The sequence below is a fragment of the Coregonus clupeaformis genome, unplaced genomic scaffold (genome assembly GCF_020615455.1).
Source record: "Coregonus clupeaformis isolate EN_2021a unplaced genomic scaffold, ASM2061545v1 scaf2774, whole genome shotgun sequence".
Taxonomy (NCBI): Eukaryota; Metazoa; Chordata; class Actinopteri; order Salmoniformes; family Salmonidae; genus Coregonus; species Coregonus clupeaformis.
The window spans coordinates 17,376-32,582 of NW_025536228.1; the positions used below are offsets into that span (position 1 = coordinate 17,376).

The window sequence follows — 15,207 nt, forward strand, 5'->3', positions numbered from 1 at the left end:
CCAGGACCGTCTGATAACCTAACACACACTGAAAGGGAGAAAGGTTAGTGGACGAGTGGCGTAGTGAGTTTTGGGCCATTTCTGCCCAGGGGATAAAACCCAACCACTCCCCTGGCTGGTCCTGGCAATAGGACCGCAGAAACCTACCCACATCCTGGTTAACTCTCTCCACCTGCCCATTACTCTCGGTGTGAAAACCTGAGGTCAGGCTGATCGAGACCCCCAGACGTTCCATGAACGCCCTCCAGACCCTTGAGGTGAACTGGGGACCTCGATCCGATACAATATTCTCAGGCAACCCGTAGTGCCGGAAGACCTGTGTAAATAGGGCCTCAGCAGTCTGTAGGGCCGTAGGGAGACCTGGCATAGGAATGAGACGGCAGGACTTAGAAACCGATCCACAACGACCAGGATCGTTGTGTTCCCTTGTGAGGGGGGGAAGGTCCGTAACAAAATCCACCGAAAGATGGGACCACGGCCGTGTGCAGTGGGTAGGGGGTTGTAATTTCCCTCTCTGGGCAGGTGTCTAGGTGCTCACACTGGGCGCACACCGAGCAGGAGGAAACGAGAACCTCAAGTCCTTGGCTAAAGTGGGCCACCAGTACTTCACACTAAGACAGTGCACTGTCTGACCGATGCCAGGATGACCAGAGAAGGGTGACGTGGTGAGCCCAATAGATGAATCGATCGCGAACTTCAAGCGGCACGTACATACGACTCCACACCACCGGTGCCACCAGACACGACGCCAGAAGTATGGGAGTGGGCTCAATGGACCTCTCCTCTGTGTCACACAGTCGGGACAGGGCGTCTGCCTTAGCGTTCTGTGAGCCTGGTCTGTAAGTAAGCGTAAACACAAAACGAGTAAAGAACATGGCCCACCTTGCTTGGCGAGGGTTCAATCTCCTCACCGCCCGGATGTACTCCAGATTGCGATGGTCAGTCAAAATGAGAAAAGGGTGTTTAGCCCTCTCAAGCCAATGCCTCCACACTTTCAGGGCCTTAACCACAGCTAACAGCTCCTGGTCCCCCACATCATAGTTGCACTCCGCCGGACTGAGCTTCATAGAAAAGAAAGCACAGGGACGGAGCTTTGGTGGCGTACCCGAGCCCTGAGACAGTACAGCTCCTACAGCTCGGACGCGTCCACCTCCACCTGGAATGCTAAGGAGGGATCCGGATGAGACAGCACGGAGCCGAGGTAAACAGGTCCTTCAGATGACCAAAAGCCCTGTCCGCCTCAGCTGACCACTGCAGTCGCACCGGTCCCCCTTCAGCAAGGAGGTAATGGGAGCCACTACCTGACCAAAGCCCCCGGATAAACCTCTGGTAGTAGTTGGCAAAACCCCAAAATCGCTGCACCTCCTTCACCGTGGTTGGAGTGGCAATTACGCACGGTCGAAATGGGTCAATCTCCATCTCCACCCCTGACGCGGACAGGCGGTGCCCTAGGAAGGAGATGGACTCTTGGAAGAACAGACATTTCTCTGCCTTTACATACAGGTCATGCTCCAACGGGTCGACCAAGCACTTTACGCACCAGGGACACATGCTCGGCGTAGCGGAGAATGAGAATGTATAATAACACCACTAACCCTGTGTGCAGGTCCTGAAAATCATCAACAAAGGATTGAAGAGATGGAGATATCAACCCGTATGGCATGACTAGGTACTCATAATGCCCAGAGGTGGTACTGAATGCGGTCTTCCACTCATCTCCCCCCGGATAGCACCAGGTTGTACGGTCTGAGATATTTAGAAAAAGCGCCCAAATGACTCGACATATAGCAATGAGGGAGGGATAACGTACTGAAGAATCTGATTGAGGCCCGGTAGTAAACAGGGAAATCTCCATTTTTTTTCACAAAAAAGAAACTCGAGGAGACAGTGAAGGGATGGCCGAATGTCTCCCTGCCCCAGAGAGTCGGAGACATATGTTCATAGCCACCGGTGAAGGGGATAACGTGATCTTGGGAAGTGAGCATGGAGATTTATCGCACAACCCCCTGTCGATGGGGTGGACTGAGTCGCCTCTTTTACAGAAGGGAGAGACAGATCGGATATTAGGGGGGAATGTGCATGGTGGAGACCTGGTTTGGACTCTCCACCGTAGTTGCCCCTATGGAAACACCTACACACCCCCGAGCACTGACTTGACCATCCCTTGAGAGCCATTGCCATGAAATAGTGGGGGTCAGTGAGAGGCTAACCAGGGAAGCCCCAACACCACTGGAAAGAGGAGAATAATCAGAGACTAATTTTCTCCTTATGACCGTATCCAGATTGAGCTGAGACCCCAAAGGGGACCCTAAAGGGAATCTAAGTGTGTAAGGGAAGGGACATCTAAGGAACAATAGGACTCCCTAAACTACGGGAAAACTGACGATCAAAAATTCAGCTGCGCCTGAATCTACGTAGCGCCCTATGCTGGGAATGAGGGGAAAACCGGAAATACAATATATAAAACGCGCAAAGGAGGTCTGGGTGAGTCGGGTGCATCACCGAGACCACCAATGCTCGCCTACCGCCCGACTCCCGAAGGACCCCCCCAGCACCGACCAGCAGTGTGTTCGGGCCACAGTTGGGTGCAGGAGATTGGCCTCTTCTGGTCTCCTAAGTGCAGCACCTCCGAGCCATAGGGGTGGGGTCGCCATTCACCTCAGACAGGGGAAGAGGAGTGCACAGGACTTTGCCCGACTCTCAGGGACTCTGGCTGCCAGCGCAGGATGGAATGGAGGCCGATCGGACGGGGTGCAACAGGTTAAGATGAAGTCACCAGTTGGTCAGGTTAAGGGTGGTGTCCTGCAGGCCAGTTCCCGACGAACATCCTCCGGAGGTGCATCTGTAGTGATATCAGGGCCCTCTCATTCCATCCTGCGCTGGCAGCCAGAGTCCTGAAGTCCAGGGCAAAGTCCTGGGCCCACTTCCCCTATCTGAGGTGGGAACAGACGTCCCCCGCCGCTCTCCCCCGGTGGAGATCGATCACCGACCGAAAGGGGGGTGAAATCCCATAGCGTATTGACGCTGCATTCCTCTCACTCCCTGCCATTCAAACACTTTTCCCGACAGACAGAGATGAGGTCGGACACGCCCGTATCCCGAGGGAGGGGTGGATGGTAGCCAGGTAGAGCTCTAACTGGAGCAGAAACCCGGACCCGGCAGCGGTCCCATCGTGACGCCGAGAGAGAATCCACTGGACCCAGGTGAGAAGGGGGGACAGCAGTGTTCTCCCATCGATCATAGTGTTAAACGCGTATTGCGACTGAGAGTCTGGATTATGGTCGCCCGCTGTTGGACACGCTCCTCCATTGATCCGGACGTAAATGAATGTACCTGCTGACTCCATATTTTGGTGGTGTTTGTAGGATGTAGTGTGAGTGCAGTAGGACGAAGTCAGGCGCAGGACACAGAGCTAATCGAAAATGTACTTACTCGTGGTAAAATACATAACCTCCACGCAGGGAGGAAAAAACGCCACCAGACGACAACCAAACATGAACAAACACGACAACATACAGTGGGAGAGAGGGTTAAATAGGGAGGATAATGATAATGGGAAACAGGTGTGAACAATCAAGACAAGACAAGTAGAACACAGAAACATAGATGGTGGCAGCTAGTAACCGGTGACGAGAACGCCGAAGCCTGCCCGAGCAAGGAGGGAGGAGCAGCGGGCCGAATCCGAGACAACTAGGCCCTCCATGGAATGAGTTTGACACCCTGCTCTAAAGTAAGAAACACATTTTGTTTTACACTTCATTGATCGGTTTAAATTATTGATTGTACAAAATTCACTTGGTTATTTTAAGATTAGAGGTAAATGAGAGTTAGGACCACTATTTTACACATGCCTTTTTAAACAGTGTGGTGCATTAGGATAGGGACACTTTGCTGATTAACAGGTTCAGTTGCACATAGTGCAACAACTTTGGACAAATTCTGAATTCAGATATCAATTAAACACTCACCAATGCTTTGTGATCTGAGTCTTTAATGTTTAGAAGCAAATATAGGAGTTGAGGGTAAGGTTAGCGAACTGACTGTAGACCAAAGTTAAGTAATTTATTTTTATTTATATTATATTATTATAAAGTCGAGTAGTAAAGTCAGGAGAGGTGCATCTGCGACAGCCGAAACTCAGACACTAATGTCATTTTCCAACAGCAAGTCTCACATCACCATGGCAGTGTTGCCATTGTTTATAAAATGTTTTCTTTATAATGTAAAAAAATATGTTCCAAAACCCACTCTATAATGTGTGTACATTATACAATCAATTAGTGAGAGAGCCTTAATCACAGACATTTATTACTGTAGGCTACACATGAATTGCAGCAAATTCCTGTTTCAGTGACTTCTTTGGTCACGCTTACGTGGTCAAACAGAAACTTGCAGTCTACTACCTTTGATCACATTACTGTTGTAAAGTTTATGCAGTCGACATGTAAACTCAAGTTGACATTTTTATCCCCAGAATGCAACACATTTGAAAGGGGGACAACCTGGCACCATCCCTACGGTGAAGATGGTGGTGGCACCATCCCTACGATGAAGCATGGTGGTGGCAGCATCATGTGTGGGGGTGTTTTTTCAGCAGCAGGGACTGGGAGACTAGTCAGGATCGAGGCAAAAGATGAACATAGAAAGTACAGAGAGATTTGATGAAAACTCAGAGGTCAGGAACTCAGATGGGGGAAGGCTTTACCCCATCAGGACAACGATCCTAAGCACACAGCCAAGACAACGCAGGAGGGTTGGGACAAGTCTCTGAATGTTCGAGTGGCCCTGCAAGAGCACGGACTTTTTTAGTTACCACCCCGCTGAGCAGGAGGTGCACCTTCACCTCAGACTGGGAACAGACACACTGCTGCAGAGAGAAAGGGAAAGGTATGGGAAATATATTAGGAAATGTGCAGACATGATGATGTTGGATTGTTAGTTGTGTCTGAACATGAAAGGCTAATAATACAAAGATGTGATGCCAAGGTGTAGTTTTAACAAGGCTGGTTTTAATGGTGTAAATTTGTGTTGTAGTAGTTGTAATGCAAGTCAAGCAGGGGATTTCTGATGGATATTTGGAGGTTGCTTCGGGAGCGTAGGGGTTGCTCTGCCGAGGAGTCATGGGAGGGAAAGTGGGGACACGGAAGCCAGTTCCTTTTGTTGCTGGGGTATAGGAGCCGTCTCTTTTTTGCTTGGGTATAGGAGCGTTTTTTGTTGCTGGGAATAGGAGCGTTCCTTGTGTTGCTGGGATATAGGAGCCTGTCCTTTGGCTGCTGGGGCATAGGAGCCTGTTCCTTTGGCTGCTGGGGTATAGGAGACGTCCTTAATGCAGTTTGGGGAATAATCTATAATTACTAGTAAAGAAAGACAAAGTTGAAAATAGTAAATGCCAGAATTTGAAGTTATTGGAACTATACAAATACTGTTATTTTAACTGAATTAATGTGTAGAACAAACACCTTTAGTGTAGAATAACAATCCCCCATGAATAGATCAATTTAAGGTCTGAATTTTCATAATATGCAGGTAGTGAAAGATTTCAATAACAATATTGCTTTAGAAAAAATGTATGTTAAAGAGATTGTAGTTGTACAAAATATTAGTTAATGATAGGTAAAATAAGCATTTTAATGATAATTACACTGAATCATTCTTTAGGAGCCTGTGGTTATAAGATAGTTATTGTCTAACAGGAGGAATGAGCTACAGGTAAAGAATAAGTCAAGATGATCTCAACACCAATACAATGCATGCTGTAGTATCTTAGGATGCTTTTAGAGCGAGGGACTACAGACACATAAGTATGTTTTAGTATTTAATTGTAACTTTAATAACATTACAGGAATGCACCTAGTAAGCTACCGAGGCTTTTTAAACTATAGTTGAAAATGGTAAATGTAAATAAGCAGAAATGTGTCTAAATTAGGGGTGAAAGTAGACATTATTAAAAAGCAAAAATATGTGGATGAACTTTTTATTTTATTTTATTTTTTTACCTTTATTAACCAGGTAAACCAGTTGAGAACAAGTTCTCATAAACTCAGGCAAGATAAAGCAAAGAAGCGATAAAAAAAAACATAGAGTTAATATGGGGTAAAACAAAACAAAGTAAAAATAAACAGAAATAATATATATATAAGTGTGTGAAAATTTAGCAAGTTATGGAGGTAAGGAATAAAATAGGCTATAGTGCAAAATAATTAAATTAGTATTAACACTGGAATGATAGATGTGCAAGAGATGTAGATGATGTGAAATAGAGATACTGGGGTACAAATGAGCAAAATAAATAACAATATAGGGATGAGGTAGTTGGGGTAATTAGATGGGCGTGTACAGGTGCAGTGATGTAAGGTGCTCTGACAACTGATGCTTAAAGTTAGTGAGGGAGATAAGTGTAGCTTCAGAGATTTTTGAATTTGTCAGTATTGGCAGCAGAGAACGAAGGAATTGGAAAAGGGTGGCTTTGGGGATGACCAGGAGATATACTGCTGGAGGCAGACTACGGGGGTGTTGCTATGGTGACCAATGAGCTAAGATAAGGGGATTTGGCTAGCAGTGATTTATAGATGGCCTGGAGCCAGGGGGTTTGGGACAATATGTAGTGAGGACCAGCCAACAAGAGCGTAAGGTACAGTGGTGGGTATTATATGGGGCTTTGGAGACAAAACGGATGGCACTGTGATAGACTACATCAATTTCTGAGTAGAGTGTTGAGGTATTTGTAAATGAATCGCGAAGTAAGGATGGTAGGGATAGTTAGTTTTACGAGGGCATGTTTGGAGCATGAGTGAAGGAGGCTTTGAGAATAGGAAAATTCAGATTTAACTTTGGATTGAGATTCTAAGGAGTCTGGAAGGAGAGTTTACAGTCGAACCAGACACCTAGGTATTGTAGTGTCACATACTTGGAGGTCAGACCCACGAGAGTAGTGATTTAGTCGGGTGGGCGGGTGCAAGCAGCGTCGGTTGAAGAGCATGCATTTAGTTTTACTAGTGTTTAAGAGCAGTTGGAGGCTACTGAAGGAGTGTTGTATGGAATTGAAGCTCATTTGGAGGTTTGTTAACACAGTGTCCAATGAAGGGCCAGATGTATAAAAAAATGGTGTAAGCCATGAGAGGTGGATCTGAGAGTCACCAGCAGCAAGAGCGACATCATTGATATACACAGAGAAAAGAGTCGGCCGGAACTGTGCAGATAGCCCATTTTTTGAAGTGATTTGTTTGACAGATGAAATCACAGCACCCATGAAATGCAAAATGGAGCCCGCGCAGTCCGCAAAAACAGGATAAGATGTTTACATGCCACAGTATCCCATCGTCGATCAACTTATCCTGGTTTCTCATAACTGAGACACATGCTTTTTCAGGTTATTGTAATCAGGATGTGTCTCAATGCAAGCTGAACACTATCCCGAATAATAATGGGATATTGGTGTGCTTGTTAACATGGTCAGTGGCTAATGTAGAGCTAGTCTTGGAATTTGAACATCCAGTAGCAAAGATAAAAAAACAGATTTGAAAACCAAAAGCTGAGGAACTGAACCACATTCCCTTTTACTACAAACTGCACTGGCAACCAACACTGTTCTCAATCAGCTAGACAAAGGTAGACATGAACGAACACTCAGTATTTCAAACAAAAAGGAGGCACTTAAATGTAAAATATTTTATTGTTCAAGTAATGCAGGGTAGTAGGAGCAGCAGCAACTCCCTGGCCAAATCAAAAGCATACAGTGGAACCTAAAAGGAAGTGTCAGCAACAACTCAGAATTGTCATCATTTTTAGTTATTAAATTCAAGTCCTACCATTGGAGCATCCAAAGGATGAATCCGCCATTAGAATTCTGTTGATAGATAATTAGTACAAAGGATTTCAAAATCAGAAAGCAAAGTTCAGATGAGTAAAAGTTGCATTGCATCCCAGGAGCCTTTCCTTGTGGTGGGGTTCCTTTAGCAGGTGGGGATATGGTTGGGTCAGAGATGCCAACATCACTACAGTCCTTGGGAGCATCTCCGCTATCAAAAGGTATAACCTCCCCAGGGGTGTAGTAGGATTTGGAGAAGACAGTTTTGCCCTTCTCATAAACCAATTTGTAACTAGATTGGAATGAGAACAGACTGTTCAATGATGCTGCCTTGAGTGCTACTGGAGCTGACGTCTTGAGTGCTTTCATTGACACCGACATCAGACCCAACATCCTGAGAACCATCACTGCTGCTAAAATCCATGTTGCCTTGAGGAGTTGGCCCTCCTGTTTAAGGCCTATCGAGTCGGCCGAGGCGCCGGTTACTTCACCTAAGGTATTTTGGTCAGTCGCCACACTTGCTGAGGCATTGTGGCGTTTCTTTCCGCGGGCGGAGGCATTGTGGCCGGTTGCTTTGGGCGGAGGCATTGTGGCCGGTTGCTTGGCTGCAGTTTGGGGAATATATCTATAATTACCTAGGAAAAAGACAACTTCAAAATAGTAAAGACAGCATTTGACGTTCTTGGAATATCGCTACCTGTAAAAGCTGAAAGACAAGGGAAACAAACTAGAGCGATACAACTTACCTCAAAGACAGACCAAAAGTCACAGTATTCAAAACTAATGATAGCCAGAAGCCTTACCAGGAGATCCCCCTTATTATATCTGATTATCTTTTCTTGCTGCGCCTTATAAAGGAATCCTAGACCCTTCTAATCTGGCTGGTTCAATAGGTACAGCTTCCAGCCACTTGAACATCATTTCCATAGGTCCAACTTCCCAATTGTGATTAGGTGCACTTGGTTTCATTCCAGCTAGTGGGTTTGCACATCATGGACCAATCCGATGGTTTTAAGGAGTGAACTTTACCTACCCATTGCACTGTGTGAGCTTAATCAAGTGCACCTTTTAATGAACGCTAATGAAGTTCCTGCCAGGGGCTTTTGCAGGTGCAACCTCAGTGGTCAGGTAGAAATGTGTTGTGCAAAAAGGCTGCAGACACAGTAAGATTGTGACAAAAATTTTTACTGGAGTCGTCTGTTAACGTATGCTAGACTAGAGATTGTCCATCAACACAGTCTAACTTCTTACATAAAAGCAGACAATTGAATGCATATACAATTTCATCCATGTTCATGAGTCTTTGGCCGAACAGACAGTCGACTACAACAGGCAAATGTGTCAAGTTGTGTCAATGTTTGTGAATAAGTCCCAGGTGACACCTTATGCTAGCTAAACTTCCCTGCTAGTGCCTACCGGCGTCCTCTTTTAAACTTAATGGATCCATTTAAGGTCTGAATTCTCATACTATGCAGTCCGATGATTTCACCAACAATACTTGGTTTAGAAAAATTTACATGTTCTAAAACGATCTGTAGTCTGCACTGAATATATTTGTTAGTTGATAGGTTAAATTAAAGTACACTGAATCCATTCTTTAGGAGCCTTTGGTGCGATAAGTGGAATATGAGCAATGAGCTACAAGTTAAATATCTATTGAAGCACTTGTGAATCAATCTAGGTAACAAAAAAAATCCATCAGTTTAAGCTAGAAATATCCGGTTTTTGCATGGACTGCTTCTCAATCCACTGCATCCGCCTATGTCGCCCTTCCGCATCTGCGGTGGATGGGGGCCGAGCTACAGCAGAGTTTGTCAGACCATGTGACATCACAAAAATTGGTCTTCTCACGACAACATCTGAACCGTTTGGCCTACAAACTATTGTGACCACTATGGAAAGGGGAGACTCACGTACATGGTTCCGTTCTACGACCGCCATAAGTTACAGACTCATCTGAAGGTAACCCATGCAAACAAATTGAGGTAGTTGTACCAACATACATAAGGGGTTAAAAATATGTGCCCAAAAAAACATGTCTTGAGCCATCACTTAGATGACAGACTTCAAAACTTTGCCATTTATAAAGGTGTCATTCAATGCGTTTCTATGGGCTATAGTAGTAAAGGCTATTTAATATTTTGACTCCTAAAGATTTATATAGCTAAATGATTATGGTATGCCCAGTTACAATTGTCCCAACACTAATGTATGCCTACATAACCAAAACTGGGGACTCAAACATCTCATTAAAAAAAATCATGGTCATTAATATAGAGTTGGTTCCCCCCCTTTGCAGCTTTAACAGCCTCCACTTGTCTGGGAAGGTGTTCCACTAGATGGAACATTGGCCTTGCTGCCATTCAGCCACAAGAGCAATAGTGAGGTCGGGCAATTAGGCCTGGCTCACAGTCTGCATTCCAATTCAGCCCAAAAGTGTTTGATGGGGTTGATGTCAAGGCTCTGTGCACGCCCGTCAAGTTCTTCCACACATCGTTTCTGTATGGACCTCGCTTTGTTCAGGGGGATTGTCATGCTGAAACAGGAAAGGGCCTTCCCCAAACTTGGAAGCACAGAATTGTCTAGGATGTCATTCTATGCTGTAGCGTTAAAGATTCCCCATCACTGGAATTAAGGGGCCTAGCCCAAACAGCCCCAGACCATTATTGCACCAAACTTTTAAGTTGGCACTATGCAGTCAGGTAGCATTCTCCTGGCATCCGCCAAACCCAGAGTCACACTTTGGACTGCCAGATGGTTTAGAGTCATGTCACGCCAGAGAAGGCATTTCCATTGCGCTAGAGTCCAATGGCAGCGAGCTTTACCAGCCGAAGCTTGGAATTGCACAGTGATCGTAGGCTTGTGTGCAGCTGCTCAGCCATGGAAACAGGTCATGAAGCTCCCGAACAGTTCTCGTGCTGATGTTAGAGGTAGTTTGTAACTCGTTACTGAGTGTTGCAACCGAGGACAGGTGATTTTATTTGCTACAGCGGTCCCATTCTGAGAGCTTGTGTGGACCATCACATTAACAGCACTTTGACCGGGGGAGCGCTGTAGCAAAGGTAAAAACCAGAGAAACTGAACCACATTCCCTTTTACTAACAACTGCACTGGCATCCCACACCATTTATTTGAAATCAGCAAGCACACTAGTACCATCAATATTTCAAAGACAAACATCTTTTAAATTAAAATGGTTTATTGATTAAATCACAAGAGTAGCAACTTCTGGGCAACACAAATGAATGACTGAAACCTGAAAGAAATTAAAACAGTATCAGCAACAAAATCTTATGTCATACATTTTTGTTAAAATAAAATAAAAAGTCTCACCTTTAGCTTCTAAAGGATGCAGCCACCATTAGATTTTCCTGTTGGTAGATACATGGTTAGTACAAAAGGACTTCAAATTCAGAAAGCAAAGCTCAGATCAGGTTAAAGTTGTACATTACCTTGCAGGATCCTTTACTAGTGGTGGGTATATGCTTGGTTCAGCGATGCCAACACGATTGTTCTTGGGAGCACTTCCACTATCAACAGGCACAGCCTCCCCAGGAGTGTAGCGGGTTTGGGAGAAGACAGTTTTGCCATTCTCGTAGCGAGATTTGGAACTGTAGGAATAAATTGGAATGAGGACAGACTGCTCAACGATGCTGGCCTGAGAGCTACCAGAGCCGCCATCTTCAGTGCTTTCGAAGTGCTTCTGCGGAGACATTAAGGCCAGTTGCTTTTGGGGCATTTGAGCTAGATGCCATAATTGCTGAGGCATGGCAACTGGTTGCTTCTGTGGCATGGCGGTAGGTTGCAACTGCTGCTGATGCTCAGCAGCCGGTTGCTTTCTCTGCTGGGGCATTGGAGCTGGTTGCCACACTTGCTGAGGCTGCTGGGGTATGGGGGTCAGTAGCTTCTGTTGCATTGAAGCTGGATGCCACACTTGCTGAGGCTGATGGGGAATAGGGGTCGGTAGCGTCTGCTGCTGGGGCATTGGAGCTGGTTGCCAAACTTGCTGAGGCATGGTGGTAGGTTGTGACTGCTGCTCAGCGGCCGGTTGCTTTTGCTGCCACACTTGCTGAGGCTGCTGGGGTATGGGGATTGGTAGCTTCTGCTGCTGGGGCATTGGAGCTGGTTGCCAAACGTGCTGAGGCATGGTGGTAGGTTGTGACTGCTGCTCAGAGGCCGGTTGCTTTTGTTGCTGGGGCATTGGCTGCCACACTTGCTGAGGCATGGGGATCGGTAGCGTCTGCTGCTGGGGCATTGGAGCTGGTTGCCAAACTTGCTGAGGCATGGAGATCGGTAGCATCTGCTGCTGGGGCAGTTGAGCTGGATTCCACACTTGCTGGGGCTGCTTAGGATCAGCAGCCAGTTGCTTTTTCTGCTGGGGCATTGGAGCTGTTTGCCACACTTGCTGAGGCTGATGGGGAATAGGGGTCGGTAGCGTCTGCTGCTGGGGCATTGGAGCTGGTTGCCAAACTTGCTGAGGCATGGTGGCAGGTTGTGACTGCTGCTCAGCGGCCGGTTGCTTTGCTGCCACACTTGCTGAGGCTGCTGGGGTATGGGGATTGGTAGCTTCTGCTGCTGGGGCATTTGAGCTGGATTCCACACTTGCTGGGGCTGCTTAGGGTCAGCAGCCAGTTGCTTTTGCTGCTGGGGCATTGGAGCTGGTTGCCACACTTGCTGAGGCTGATGGGGAATGGGGGTCGGTAGCTTCTGCTGCATTGAAGCTGGACGCCACACTTGCTGGGGCATAGAAGGCGGTTGCTTCTGGGGCATTTGAGCTGGATACGACACTTGCTGGGGCTGATGGGGAATGGGGATCGGTAGCTTCTGCTGCATTGAAGCTGGACGCCACACATGCTGGGGCATAGAAGGCGGTTGCTTCTGGGGCATTGGAGCTGGATACCACACTTGCTGGGGCTGCTTAGGGTCAGCAGCCGGTTGCTTTTTCTGCTGGGGCATTGGAGCTGTTTGCCACACTTGCTGAAGCTGATGGGGAATAGGGGTCGGTAGCATCTGCTGCTGGGGCATTGGAGCTGGTTGCCAAACTTGCTGAGGCATGGTGGTAGGTTGTGACTGCTGCTCAGCGGCCGGTTGCTTTTGCTGCCACACTTGCTGGGGTATGGGGATTGGTAGCTTCTGCTGCTGGGGCATTTGAGCTGGATTCCACACTTGCTGGGGCTGCTTAGGGTCAGCAGCCAGTTGCTTTTGCTGCTGGGGCATTGGAGCTGGTTGCCACACTTGCTGAGGCTGATGGGGAATGGGGGTAGGTAGCTTCTGCTGCATTGAAGCTGGACGCCACACTTGCTGGGGCATAGGCGGTTGCTTCTGGGGCATTTGAGCTGGATTCCACACTTGCTGAGGCTGATGGGGAATGGGGGTCGGTAGCTTCTGCTGCATTGAAGCTGGACGCCACACTTGCTGGGGCATAGAAGGTGGTTGCTTCTGGGGCATTGGCGCTGGATACCACACTTGCTGGGGCTGCTTAGGGTCAGCAGCCGGTTGCTTTTTCTGCTGGGGCATTGGAGCTGGTTGCCAAACTTGCTGAGGCATGGTGGTAGGTTGTGACTGCTGCTCAGTGGCCGGTTGCTTTTGCTGCCACACTTGCTGAGGCTGCTGGGGTATGGGGATTGGTAGCTTCTGCTGCTGGGGAAGTTGAGCTGGATTCCACACTTGCTGGGGCTGCTTAGGGTCAGCAGCCAGTTGCTTTGCTGCTGGGGCATTGGAGCTGGTTGCCACACTTGCTGAGGCATGGTGGTAGGTTGTGACTGCTGCTCAGCGGCCGGTTGCTTTTGCTGCCACACTTGCTGGGGCATAGCAGGTGGTTGCCTCTGTGGCTCAGGCCCAGTGGCCAGTTGATTCTGCTGCTGGGGCATGGAGGTCGGTAGCTTCTGCTGCTGGGGCATTTGAGCTGGATTCCACACTTGCTGGGGCATAGCAGGTGGTTGCTTCTGCTGCATTGGAGCTGGATTCCACACTTGCTGGGGCATGGCAGTAGGTTGCGACTGCTGCTCAGCGGCCAGTTGATTTTGCTGCTGGGGCATTCGAGCTGGTTGCCACACTTGCTGGGGCATGGTGGTAGGTCGTGACTGCTGCTCAGCGGCTGGTTGCTTTTGCTGCCACACTTGCTGGGGCATAGCAGGTGGTTGCTTCTGCTGCATTGGAGCTGGTTGCCACACTTGCTGAGGCATGGCAGTTGGTTGCTTCTGCTGCATTGGAGCTGGATTCCACACTTGCTGGGGCATGGCAGTAGGTTGCGACTGCTGCTCAGCGGCTGGTTGCTTTTGCTGCCACACTTGCTGGGGCATAGCAGGTGGTTGCTTCTGCTGCATTGGAGCTGGTTGCCACACTTGCTGAGGCATGGCAGTTGGTTGCTTCTGCTGCATTGGAGCTGGATTCCACACTTGCTGGGGCATGGCAGTAGGTTGCGACTGCTGCTCAGCGGCTGGTTGCTTTTGCTGCCACACTTGCTGGGGCATAGCAGGTGGTTGCTTCTGCTGCATTGGAGCTGGACTCCACACTTGCTGAGGCATGGCAGTTGGTTGCTTCTGCTGCATTGGAGCTGAATTCCACACTTGCTGGGGCATGGCAGTAGGTTGCGACTGCTGCTCAGCGGCCGGTTGATTTTGCTGCTGGGGCATTCGAGCTGGTTGCCACACTTGCTGGGGCATGGTGGTAGGTTGTGACTGCTGCTCAGCGGCTGGTTGCTTTTGCTGCCACACTTGCTGGGGCATAGAGGTGGTTGCTTCTGCTGCATTGGAGCTGGTTGCCACACTTGCTGAGGCATGGCAGTTGGTTGCTTCTGCTGCATTGGAGCTGGATTCCACACTTGCTGGGGGCATGGCAGTGGTTGCGACGTGCTCACGGCTGGTTGCTTTTGCTGCCACTTGCTGGGGCATAGCAGGTGGTTGCTTCTGCTGCATTGGAGCTGGTTGCCACACTTGCTGGGGCATGGCAGTTGGTTGCTTCTGCTGCATTGGAGCTGGATTCCACACTTGCTGGGGCATGGCAGTAGGTTGTGACTGCTGCTCAGCGGCCGGTTGATTTTGCTGCTGGGGCATTGGAGCTGGTTGCCACACTTGCTGATGGGGAATGGGGGTCGGTAGCTTCTGGGGAATTGGAGCTGGACCCCATACTTGCTGGGGCATAGCAGACGGTTGCTTCTGCTGCTGGGGAATTTTAGCAGGATACCACACTTGCTGAGGCGCATTGGCCAGTTGATTCTGCTGCTGGGGAATTTGGGATAGAGGTGACACTTGCTGAGACTTAAGTGGCATGGCAGTCGGTTGCTTCTGCTGCTGAGGCATGGCAGGTAGTTGCTTCTGCTGCTGAGGCTCAGTGGCTGGTTGATTCTGCTGCTGGGCCAGTTGCTCTTGCATTTGAGCTTTTCGAGAGTTGTCATTGCC

The 15,207-nt window shown here is 48.2% G+C and overlaps 1 protein-coding gene across 1 annotated transcript; it reads right to left on the reverse strand.

Moving 5' to 3' along the window:
• Positions 1 to 11,255: 11,255 nt before the first annotated feature.
• Positions 11,256 to 13,395, reverse strand: LOC123489136 (gamma-gliadin-like). Its single transcript, XM_045219816.1, has 2 exons — positions 13,130 to 13,395; positions 11,256 to 11,783 (listed from the first exon to the last, which is right to left on the reverse strand). The coding sequence occupies exons 1-2, from the start codon at positions 13,352 to 13,354 to the stop codon at positions 11,256 to 11,258; spliced, it is 753 nt and encodes a 250-aa protein (XP_045075751.1). The 5' UTR covers positions 13,355 to 13,395.
• Between the last annotated feature and the right edge of the window lie 1,812 nt (positions 13,396 to 15,207).